The 12,393-nt window shown below is 38.8% G+C and overlaps 1 protein-coding gene and 2 long non-coding RNA genes across 3 annotated transcripts; all 3 read right to left on the minus strand.

Moving 5' to 3' along the window:
- Window positions 1-242: 242 nt before the first annotated feature.
- Window positions 243-9,839, minus strand: pkd1l3 (polycystic kidney disease 1-like 3). The gene is made up of 16 exons (XM_072381313.1): window positions 9,826-9,839; window positions 9,616-9,739; window positions 9,412-9,534; window positions 8,203-8,422; window positions 7,916-8,097; window positions 7,572-7,802; window positions 7,222-7,323; window positions 5,983-6,161; window positions 5,540-5,686; window positions 5,238-5,440; window positions 3,756-3,943; window positions 3,527-3,659; window positions 2,838-3,033; window positions 2,485-2,704; window positions 2,280-2,364; window positions 243-428 (listed from the first exon to the last, which is right to left on the minus strand). The coding sequence occupies exons 1-16, from the start codon at window positions 9,837-9,839 to the stop codon at window positions 382-384; spliced, it is 2,394 nt and encodes a 797-aa protein (XP_072237414.1). The 3' UTR covers window positions 243-381.
- Window positions 9,840-9,881: 42 nt separating this feature from the next.
- Window positions 9,882-10,673, minus strand: LOC140302432 (uncharacterized). The gene is made up of 4 exons (XR_011914967.1): window positions 10,638-10,673; window positions 10,477-10,514; window positions 10,025-10,344; window positions 9,882-9,938 (listed from the first exon to the last, which is right to left on the minus strand). It is a non-coding gene; the product is annotated as an uncharacterized lncRNA (long non-coding RNA).
- An 80-nt stretch (window positions 10,674-10,753) lies between these two features.
- LOC140302433 (uncharacterized) lies at window positions 10,754-12,259 on the minus strand. The gene is made up of 3 exons (XR_011914968.1): window positions 11,881-12,259; window positions 10,957-11,052; window positions 10,754-10,784 (listed from the first exon to the last, which is right to left on the minus strand). It is a non-coding gene; the product is annotated as an uncharacterized lncRNA (long non-coding RNA).
- Between the last annotated feature and the right edge of the window lie 134 nt (window positions 12,260-12,393).

A 12,393-nucleotide genomic window follows, 5' to 3' on the forward strand; every position in this document is an offset into this window, starting at 1 on the left:
TTTCCTCTCAAAATCACACAAAAAGTTCATCTAAAAGCTCCAACGTCTCTCTAATCGGTCAATGGACTTGACTACTTTACTTTTGCAAGTTCACGTTAAATGAAAAGTGCATCCACAACTGAACAACAGCTGTTTCAAATAAGCAGTTTTTCGTCATATACATACACAGCATCAAGGACACTTTTAGATCCAAGCAGAGTTATTTATTGGCCTCTTTCCTCTGAGTCACCACTACAGAAATCTGTACATATGCCAACACCAGAATATTTTATGTAATTTGATATTTATGAAGTAAATGCAAACAAGTGTGAAAGCGGTGAGTGGATGCTGTGGTGATAGCGCTCATAGAGAAGATGGCATTTCCTGTAAAACGTTGCGCCCTCACAGTGAAAACCTGCCGGTGTACCCTCTGCACTTCTCTTCTTGCTCTGTTAAATAGAGAAAACACTGCAGTGAGACTTACGGCACTTTAGTTTCCTTCAACTGAAGGAAGTGTGTACTGATACAATTTAAAGTGAGAAGTCACCTGAGGGAGTAGAAAACTAAAAGGGTCACTCAACTGTAGTTGTCACCAAAAAAAATTTTTTTTCTGTGTGATAAGCATAATTACATAAGAGCTCTCTGCAGTCAGCCTGAAATAAGCTGTCAAGGCAACCTCTGTGTGCCTTATGAGGCATGAATAAAAAATTTGTGTGTAAAATCAAATTGAGAGGTTGGTTCAGGCAGCACTGCTATCCTTGGATTTCTATTTCAGTTTTCGTTATGTAAATTATTTTATATTTTATGAAAACTCTCTCTTTGAAGTGACAAACAAGGCAAAAAATATTTTAGCAAGCAAGTGTGCTGGAAGAATGGAGGGCAAAGGGGCCACCTTTCATACTTCACTGTCCCTCATTCGTTATAGCAGCAGATCACTGTGCTCCCGTTTAATATTTGTGTTCACAATAAGACACAATAACATGAATCATGCAGAACATTTCAGTTTGAAGTTTCCTTGTTCTCTTCTATGATAGCATTTGTTCAATATGTTTTGTGAGAGTTGTGACGGAGGATCAGCGAATGTGGTGCTGCAAATCAAAGCTGTTATTTCACTGCATAAATTCAGCAAACTTCTAATGCAATAAATTAGCAGATGCTGCTATCTGAAGCAAATTAAAAGTATGAAGCATGTTTTGGGGCAATGTGGGGTTCGGTATCCTGCCCGACAGCACTCTGACATGTAGTGTGGGGAAGTTGGAGGTTAAATCAGCAAACCTTTCGGTTAAAAAGGTAAAAACTCTACCCCCTGAGCTGTGACCCAGAGTTGACAGATTGTCTTAATAGGTTCAGCTGTCTGACAAAAAAAAAGGGTAAATTGTGAATGAGATGTGATGATTTGGGAATTTGGCTGCATTAATATACACTTACAGTTTACTGTTGCACAAAAAGATACAGAGAGATGAAACTTTGGAGCATGTGCAGAGTGCTTAGGCTCATTTGAGTCTAGCTGATTGTTTACATGCAGGAATTTATTAATTCCCCAACTGCATTATCTGTGTACGTTAGTCTGGCTTTCTAAATCTTAATTTGGCATGATTTAAGTTGCCATTTTTAAAGTTCAGTTTTGGTTGGACTAACACAATCATTTGTCTTTTAATCCAGTGGCAACCTGTTGAGTGTTTTGTCCACTTCTTTTACTACGTCCTTTTTAAACAGCCAGTAGATTCAGTGCAACGTTCCCAGTCATTTGTAGCCATTTATTGAAAATCATTTAAAAAAAATAATGCCTCTCTGTTCTCTGTTTTAGTCTCCACAAACCCCTGAGGGGAAATGATTGTCTAACTACTAAATGCTTCATTATGTTCACTTGTGTCCATCTGCTTTTTGGTGCTGAGAAGCTGCTGTGCAGTGGGTTTTTATAGCTTTTGACCCACAGCAGCTGCAAACCACATCTGTAATCATCTTGAATCAACCATGTTCTGAGACTGGACCAAAGTAATGTGTAAAATGATGGTAAAACACTTTATTTTACCATAATTTAGGTAATTGGTGTGAATAGTACTAAAAACAGAGATGACTTACACATGGAAGTATCAATTTGATGTATTGTTACCACCACGACTAACATCAAAATATGTTTTACACCTTCTTTCACCATCTTTAATAATGATGACTAAATAGACATATGGCAATATTTCTAGATACACACTTTTTTCAATAAAGCAGCTACAATCTTTCACTAACAGTCAGAAACAAGTTAAACCCACACTGGTCAGACACAACCTACATTATGTTCTTACCTAACAGCACTTGCTCCACTTCTTCAGTGTCTTCCACAGCTACAGGTTTCATCAGCAGGGCAAAAAACACAGCAACACCGATCACCTGTGAACACAAACAAGCCGCAGGAAAACCATTAAAAAACACCAGTATGTTTGAAAGACAGAGAGAGAAGGGTCTTTTCAACAAACTGACTCAGATTACAAAAAATGAAATATCAATAACCTTTAGAGGCTGCAGGATGAAGATGCTCTCGAAGAGGGAGAGGCCCAAAGACATTACCCACTTGATGGACTTTTCTCTGCCATACTCAAAACCGTACAACAGGGTGAAGTAAGTGGATATTACACTGATGGACACCAACAGGAACCATCCCACGAACACACACCACCAGGGGAGCCGGAAGCCCGCTGACCTCTTCTTCTTCTTCCTCACAGGAGGTGGGCTGCATAAAGGTGAGGAAAGACATGAGAGATAATGGAGCAAAGACGACAAAACACTCAAGATGACACTTCTTGAATAAAACCAGAAATAATTGTGCTGTAAAAACATATCTGTGTGTGTGTGAGTTGGCCGACCAGTTGGACAGGTGGCTGCTGAAGACCATCTCTGCTTTGCGAACCAGCAGGTTGGTGAAACTGAGTGCTTGCTGGTAGTCTTGTGGACTCGGAAAGTTTTTTCCATCCAGTTTCTCCAAGCACATCAGGAGGTGACAAAAACCAGCCAGGAGGAACTTGCTGCAGTAGACCCAGTGGTTGTTACTCTCGCTCTCACCTGTGATAGGTTGATGCATAAATAATGTACTGTTTTAGTCACGTTTCTCATGCTCATGCCTGGGCGTGAAGTTGTATTTTTTTTAGTGCTGATTTATTTCAGACGTGTATGTTTCAATGCTGATTCTCACTGCCATTATCATTATCAAGTCCTAATGATTTGATAAAAGTATTCAATTTGTGGCGCATGTCATAAGGAAATTATTAGCAAGGAGCAAACAGTGACAGACAGTATGAGGATGTTTGTAAAGAGTTGAGATATATGCTCTGTTGGTTTATTATTGATAGAATACAGTACATCTGTGCCCTTTGGTGCTTATTTTCTTTTTATAAAGTTTTCATCATTCTTTTGCTGCCCTTTCATGTTTTTCTTTTTTTCTTTTGTCTCTGTATAATGCTTCCCCGTTTGTTTTGTGTGCGTTTGATCAACTTTACATTAAATGGGAGGTGTTTGGTGTTTATTTACTTTCTGTCAGACATAATGAATAAACTACCTTGCATATGCTGGATGAGAATATGCAGTCTGTCCAGGGCAGGGCAGAGGTCAGCAGTGGACTCAAGACAGAGCATCTCTGACATCTTGTTTCTTGGACTCCTGCTCACCAGAGAAAGGACCTCCTCTGTTTCCTGTATATGAAAGTATATTCATGTTTGATTTAATGATTTGCTCTCAACTGTTCCAAAAAGTAAGGCTAAGTCAAAGCCCAACAAAACAAAGCACACCTTCAGAATGCTGGGTATGGTAACTGCAGGGGGTCTAAAGTTGTCCTCAGGGTCGCCTTTTTGAGATTTCGAAATCACGCGAGGTCGGATGCTTCTAAAGATGGTGATGATGAGGATGTTGATTGGGAACATGAGGAGACCACTCTGGACCCCCACCATAATCTCCTGCCAAGTGATGTGCAATGACCCTGCACACGTGGAAGAGTGACGACACAATGTTGATGTGAATTACAGCCAATTACATCCAAAAACAGCTGCAGTAGCAGGAAGCTCAGACTACCTGGGAAATTTCAGTCCCACACCCACCATTCATTAAGGTCTTGCTTTAGGTATTGATTAAACACCTGTAAACAAATCTTTGTTTATTAATATCAAATGTTGTAACTTTTTTTATATGAACTAAAAGCACTTTCATTTAACTATACCTTTAGCCTGATTTAGTATTCTGGGATCTGTAAAAGAGCAAATGAATCCACCTAAATCTAAAACCAATCAGATGTGGTCCTTCACTTCTGCAGAATAGTATAACTTTAGTTTCCTACATATCATATTACCCTTATTTCATGCTTCTTATTTAATTCTTGGGGGGGATGTAGCTCAGGAGGAAGAGGGTTGTCTGCCAGTTAGAGGGTTGGTGGTTTGATCCCTGGCTTTCCCAGAACACATGTCAAAGTGTCCTTGAGCAAGACACTGAACCTCACATTGTGTGAATGTGTGTGACTGTAACACTGTATAAACTAAAAAGTGCTGTGTGTGTGAATGAGTTAAAAGTTGCTTGTAGTGTAATAGTGTTTTGACCTGTCAACTAGACTAAAGTGCTTTATGAATACAGTTCGTTTTACCATTTCTAAGTGCCCTAAGAGGAACTGCAGACAAAAAATAACAATTCCATGGCCATTTTTTACTGCACTGGGCAGACAGAAAACACTGCATAATTTGTTTGCACATTTTGGTTCATTCTTTCGCATAATTTAGTTTATTAGTTTGTGCAAGATAAGTGTGTCTACACACAGAGCCAGCACAACAGAATAGGCTTTCCCCCTGAGGGCACTGCGAGTACTAAAGGGAGCTTGGCTTCGTTTAATAACGCGTCAGTTCCCCTGAAAATGGTACTGGGGAAATGTGGAGAGGGGGGAACAATATGCTATTTTTGCCAGGTGTGTTTATTTTTCATGGACTGTCTGTAAAACAGCATGTTGTTGTAACTGCACATAATAGTCCATGCACATAATGTAATACAACAAGGCTTCAGATTTTTCCTATTTTTTGGTCAAGGGCAACAAACCAGCTACAGACATTATAGCAAAGAAATGTAATCAAACCTAAAGACACAATGATGTGGTGACAATGTTCAGAGGTTTCAAATTGCACATTTGAAACCAGAAGTGTTGGAGATAAGACACAGGATCAAGAGACAACAGCTTTTCTTCCTGAATAAAACTTTGCCTTTTTTGTCATTAAGCAATATAAGACTGAAGTCACCTAATGAAAAGAGCACTGGGGACTTCTCATTCACAGGAATGTTCCAGAAGGCGATATTGATGGCCATGGTGCAGAGGAGCAGGCTCATGCAGCAAGAAACCCTCTGGGCACGTGTGAACGGGCTACGAGAGGGAGGATCCACGATGGACACCCAGATGTGTTCATCCCTAAAACCAGTTGATGTTCTGCTGTGGAAAATATTCCTGATTGAAAAAATAGAAACACACAGTGGCACTGATCATTTAACAAGGCTTTATCAGGAGCTGAGATGGTTGATTAGCGTGAAAAGCCCAGATTCTGACCTGAAGCTGGCGATCTCGTTGCTCTTTGCAGCATTGAAGGTTTTCTTGGTCATGCCATCTTCTCGGTCTTTACTCAGCCAGCAGCCACAGAGGAACTGCCACACTTGTCGAGTTTGAAGGTCTTGTATGGTCACCTTGTTAATGTACCTTTTTATAACAGAAGTTCATTAAAACAAAGATGAAACTTTTATCACTTTCTGTATATCTGTATTACAGTACAGCTCGTGCCTATTTACAGTGAGTGCATTTGCATTTGGATATTAAGCTCGAGGTGGTATGAAAGGTTACAAGAAGTGGTTCAAAACTTAAAAAAAACAAGCAAAAAAATAAGCCTTGCTATATTTAAATACTATATTTGAAAACTTGCGAAAATTCAAGCATGAAATCCGATGTGATGCAGTTTTAAATGCATTTGTTGTTGTTTAAAAAAAAAACTCTTCTACCATGATGGGTGACCTCCAGAGTTGTCATGCTGCAGCCGGATGTTTTGCACTTCGCCCAGTGGGAAGGGTGTGGCCAAAAGGAACATATCCGTAGCCCCTCTCTCAAACACAGGCTTGTCAGGGTCAGTGAGGTTGTGTATGCTACTCTCTCCATCTGACCCAGTCAGTTTCACTGTGACCTGCAGGAGAGCACAGTGAGCTGATGAAACAGCTCTGGAGTTGGACATCATTAACCCACACTTATTTTCCAGTACCAGATATAGTCAAATAAGTAACTTCATACTGTTTGAAGACTTGGAAAAAAACTGAAACTATGCATGAGGAAGGCAAACAAATTGACCTCTTGAAATCATTTTTCTTGACGTCTGCCTGTTAGATTTCCAAACAATTTTGAGTCTGTGCTTTCTGTACCTCATATTTGAGGGTATGTTCAAACTGAAACTTGAACTAAATCAATTAATTGTCAGAGAGGAATGGTGAAATTATTTAATCTGAAATACAACATATTGTTACTAGCCGAAAAACATGTTACCATGACTATAGGTCTTTATGTCAAAATATAAGTACAGCTCTGTTTCCAAAAAAGTGAAAATGCTTTGCAGAATACAATTAAAATCATACCAAATCAATGCATACCTAATTAACTGGCTGTGCTCTTTTTTAAAAAGGGTTTAATCTCACTGAGCATCTGTGAACAGAGATGCAGTGAGAATAATGTAACGAACAATGTAAACAGGCTTTGGGGCTACATATCGAATGCTGTCTGCCAGATTCCATGACATCTTTTTAAGGGAAAGACCTGTTGACTTCAGGAGAACGACACCACAGCACATTCTGCACTTACTACAGCAGCATGAGTGTAAAAGAGGCCAGACTAATCACCCACTGAAAACATTTAGTGCATTAAAAAATGAAAATATTCCACATCATTCCTGGAGCTGTTGAGCTGCTGGTATCTAATGTAAACAAAAATTAGACATTTTGCTTTTAAACTGCAACAATGCATCTCCTAAGTTCCCAAACACAGTAGTAAATATGTCCTTGTCTTATCTGTTTTAATAAAGGTTCATGGTATCAAATTCAAAACAAATATTATTCTTTTAGAAAAAAAACAATAAAAATCTCAGTTTAAACACATGATGTGAGGCCCTCATATTATTCGCAATGAAATATGGGATTTAAATGACTTGCAAAAATAAAAAATAAATAAAATCCTCTCAGTAGAAAGGAAACTCTTACATTAGCAGAAGTCCCAGCATTCTTGCGATGGCCAGTTTGGACACTGATCAGGTAGTTGTACAGTGCTCCAGGGTGATTATCCTTCAGCAGAGTCATCTTCCTCTGCATAAACATGTGGTGGATAAATAGGATTGTGTTGGGTGAAAGTTTAATAGGGAGATGTGAGGGGATTTTGATATGCTTGGAAACAGCTCAGAAGAAAACGAGGAGCACACATTTTTTCTAAAGTGGCCTTCTAAGTTTCTCTGTGTTAACAGTGTATTGTGCGCTGAGCCTCCATAATTTCATTTAAACAGAACATTATATGAAACACACATCCACAAAGACCTGCTTTATTAGACCTGACTAACCTTAGAGCGTGACTTGCGGTCAGCATAACAAGCCCACAGCAGCGTGATCAGGTAGAGGCCAAAGAAAGCGCACAGCAGGGCCAGCACCACGTAGTTCTCAGACACGGTGGCAAACAGCTCTGCTGTGCGAGATATGTCGACATGGTTTGGCATCACAAAGAAGGAGCTCCCAAAGAGAGTAAGGTGGTTACACAGACACTGTGTATGCTCTGGAGTGCTTTTGTTTCCCACCTAAGAGAAATACAGCGCATCAATTTGTGATTTCCAAGTAGTGCTACCACAATAATATGAATGCACACGCAGAGCCACTGTAATACAAGCAAGTTTAGTGTGTATCTACCTACCCTGCAGCCATAAGTGCTCCAGCTCTCATTTCCTGTGTGCCAGTACATGCACTTGCTCAAGTAAGAAGTGATCGTCAGCACTACGTCTGTTTCACTCTGGTCATTTTCAAGTCTGGTGTCAATATACCAGGTCCCCGGAGTCTGCAGTAACATCTCTGGGGTTATCATCCAGCGATATCCATCTAAAGCAAAAATGAGCTAATATATGAATATAAAGTCTAGCCTGAACATCACAGAGAAACAGCAATCAGAGTTCAGGCAGGACAGTAAAGCAGGTCAACTGCTACCTGTTGTGTTCATGGTGATTCTGTTGCTGAAATGCGTAGAATTGGGTGGCAAACCGTAAGACAATAAAAGAGACAGTGAGACATCGATGCTTGGTTTTATATTGAAGATGATGGTCGTCTCAGGGTCCGAGATGTTGAATTCTGTCAGCAATCTTGAGTCTCTCTTCAACACAAATGTATTGTTCATCACTGTTGAACTATTTGGATGATGCAGGAAGATCTGAGGAAGCCAGGGACAGCAGGTATCACGATAACAGCTACAAACATCTGCTGTTTTTTTTCTTTCTTTTTTTGTGTGTTCAACAACAGGCTATAAAGATACTAATGTGAAAGAAAACATCTATATAAAATGATAATGTCGATAGAAAACATACATGAATGTCATATCTTTGTCGTTTACACACACTTAAATTATTGAGGTTTTTATTGCTGAGTGGTATGTTTGGCATATATTTTGTAACTTGTATTAAAAAGTATTTAAAAGTGTGATAACAAGCACAAATTGCCAACTAATCATCTGACTTGACCCCTGAGTGTAGTGATACTTTTCCACAGGAACACAAACTCAGGGCAAAAGCTTTGTGCATACAGAACTAACTTATACTTAACATACTTAATCTTTTATTTGTTATATATATATATTTTTTCCATGTCCTCTGTTTTGCTTACACATTCTATAATTTTTCCTTTCCTTGATCTGGGAAAATCTTTTTTTTATCATGACGCTTTTTTACAAGGTATGTTTTACAAAGCCAGAACTTTTTTTATCTATAAATAAATAGAGACATTTAGATTGTTTTGTCTTACATATGTGACTGCTTTTATCTAGAAAAAAAACAAAACAAAAAGAAACACTGACTGTAATCCTTCAAAAGAGTGCCGACTCCAAATTTTTGCCAAATGTTTCAATCATTTATAATAGAATATTGATGTGTATAATTACTACTTAAGAGAAACTTCTAATTCCCTAAATCGTTGTCTCAAGTACTTAAGAGGCATTGTAATGTTAAGAGGTGAGGTTAGAGATTTACTTGTTACAGCAGCATAAAAGAAAGTGTAGAATACCCTACAGAATTAAAGTAAACTATCTATAATGGTCTAAATGGTCTATAATGAATGTAAAACATCATCATCTATAAACAACCTTCAGTAAAAAGCACAGTTCTAAAGGTCTTATGATATTGTACACAATTTTAACATTAGCTGTACCTCAATCGACTCCTCCAGGTTTTCAAGTTTAATCTCTGACTTTCCATCACTAAGTTGAATACTGCAAACAGTCCCTGTTATGTTGTCATCAGAGGGATAAGGATTACTTGAGAATGTAGCCACCTAAGAATGAAAGAAGCTCTGTTAAGAAGATTGCAGACGACAGCGATGACACAAATACACATGTTCATCACTCACACAGACCTGCGTAGAGATCTTTTTGTGATTTTTAAGGTGTGGCGCCAGTGCTGAATATGAGGGGAGTTTAAAATAATACCCATCACTCTCTGAACCCAGCACTGCATTGCCGAGGTCAGCAGGTTCATGGCTGATGGGAGGGAAACCAAATTTTATATGTCACAATTTTGAAAAAAGAAACTTTGCTCTGAAAAGAAAAGTACAATAAATACCTACGTGCTCAGATACATGGCGCCTGTTGGATAACTGATGACGATTGGTTCATTCCCTGCTGGACTTACCAGCATAGACACTGCCTGCATAATCTGAAAAACATCCTCAAACAAACTCTGTAGGGATAAATGCAGAAGCATCTGAATGTTAGATGAATGACAGCAAAATGGCATTGAAGTATTTGGTGGTAAAGGGAACTTACTTTAGGGTTAGGGTTGATATCAACATTGCATTTTTTCATTGAGAGACGTTGGATTCCAATGCTAACGTTAAGGATGGATTGGACTATCTCTTGGTCAACATCGTCCTGGTTTAGGTTTTCTACACCTTCCAACAAATTCTTGATCAAATTTTTCTGAGAGAAGAGACATCCGAGAGAATTTAATGAAGCATGATAAAAAGTGTGATGACATGATGGAATGATACAATAAGACGTTGCAGTAACATGAAAATCTCCACCCTTCTGTTATTTGTCGGCTGCCCTTCAGTCGTTTCCATTTCCTTCAACTCTTTGACAGCATCCTGCCTCAGAAAAAAGCACATGCAAACTTTGAGGTAGAAATGACAAAGGGCCTTATTTTCAGCACAATTTGATTCTTTCCATTATCCATGAGTCATGACCAGGCTGAGTGAAATTAAAGAGGCTTCCCTCACCTGAAGAAAAGACATGTCAGCAGACTGCCTTCTGAATCCTGGAATCAACAGGTATGTGTTTACAGGTGATGTACAGAAAGAAAGAAAAACTCAGTTTTCAGACTTCAGACTCCTTAATGAGGAGATCAAATCATAATCTGTTACGTTTCAGTCTAACTTACGAGATCTGGTGGCATCACTGGAAACGATTATGTCCTGCAGTAAAAAAACACGAACAAAGCTAACTCATGAAAACTCAGTCTTATAGTTTCTTACTGACAATATATGAGAACTATTGCTTACCTCTGTGCTTGATTGAGATCGCAAGGCTTTAAAAAAAGAATGACACTTTTAACAGCACATTCAATGCAGGCATGCATTTGAGAATACAGGGGTAACAACCCTAATTTATGAGCAAGGAAAGCCGGCAACGAGAAGAGCACAAGGGGGAAGGAAAGAAAAGATCCAAAGTTCAAGCTGCGATTACGAAGTTTCACATACTGTGAGTGCAGAGGAAGCCTCGTCTCTCACTGCAGTTAGATGTTAGGAGCTGAAGAGGATTCAGCGTTATGTACGTGCAGAAGTCCCTTGAAACATCTGTCAAAGAGAAGTGTGTGTACAAACACCCACATGTCTTGAGAAGGCTTTCTTTGGGGACAATGAATTGAGCAGCCATTATGTTATTGTCATCCCGTGAAGGCAACAATCATTAATGCTGCAATTGTCAGTTAATCTTTTAATAGTTTTTCAGACTAATGAATTTGGTAAAATGTCAGCTGTCAAAAATAACCATAACAGATTCCCAGGTTCCCACACTGCTGGTTGCTTGCCTCTCCAACCAATCCTGAAAATGCTACTGACACGAGCCAGGCAGATGCAGCATCCATGGCATCTAAATTCCTTTTAAGCTCTTTCACGTCTGTTTCTACATCGCTTTTTGTATTTTTTCCTGATAAATGTCTTACAACACAATATATTAGCAGCTAAATCTTATTTTATTACAAAAAAATGGGTCAAAGAAAACATGAATTCCCCTCAAGGGAAAGTATTCGAAAACATTTAAATCCATTCTGTGCACCTGCATGACACAAATTCAAATGAATCCGAGTCAAAGAACCTGAAAAGTCTTACTTTGTGCACAACTTCCTTTGGGTTCATAAAATACATTTCTGGTTTTACTTAATGTTACATTTTCTTATATATAACAGTTTTATTGACCTTTTTATAACCTATATATAACCTCATAAACTTATTTTTATAAACTATGCTTAATAATAATTTAAACCAAAGAAAAGTTTTACTTAAATTTTTTCCCTCCTTTCAACTTGAAGGAGGTTTGAAATAGACACTTTTCTTTTTCTAACTTTGACAGTCACAAGTAAAACAGCACTATAAGAAAACCATATAAGTACATATTTCACTCACTTTGAGTGGGCTCCTGGTAGTCAACTTTGATAGTTTTTCCCATCCACCAAGTGAAGTTACTGGTGTTAGTCTCTCTGGTGATGTTGCTCAGGAAGATCTTGATCGGGCTGTTGAGCACCTTCAGGAGCTTCCCTCCTTTCTTTTCACAGCTGCTCTTGGCCTGGGACCAGGTTCTCGATTCCTCAACAAACTCCAAACAGACATTTTTTGAAACAAAATCGCAAATCGCTGGCAGGCCATTACTTGGAGAGGCCTCAGACTTGTCAAGCAGAGACAGACATCCAGCTGAAATCCACAAAAAGACAGAGGTTCGGAGTAACATGTCCATTGTTGATGCAATGTACAAAGCAAAAGCTCATAATGCTGCTGGGACTGTGGCTGGACCTGCAACTGAGCAAGGCCACTTTAGTATGTCACATGGAAATTAGAGAGCTTCCTTCAGGAAAAAAAAACCTCTGCATATGTTGTAAATACTTTAGGGAAATCACTGCAGACACTCAAACAAGATGCAAA

Source organism: Leuresthes tenuis, unplaced genomic scaffold (assembly GCF_036924035.1).
Source record: "Leuresthes tenuis unplaced genomic scaffold, fLeuTen1.0.hap1 SCAF_2, whole genome shotgun sequence".
NCBI classification, from domain to species: Eukaryota; Metazoa; Chordata; class Actinopteri; order Atheriniformes; family Atherinopsidae; genus Leuresthes; species Leuresthes tenuis.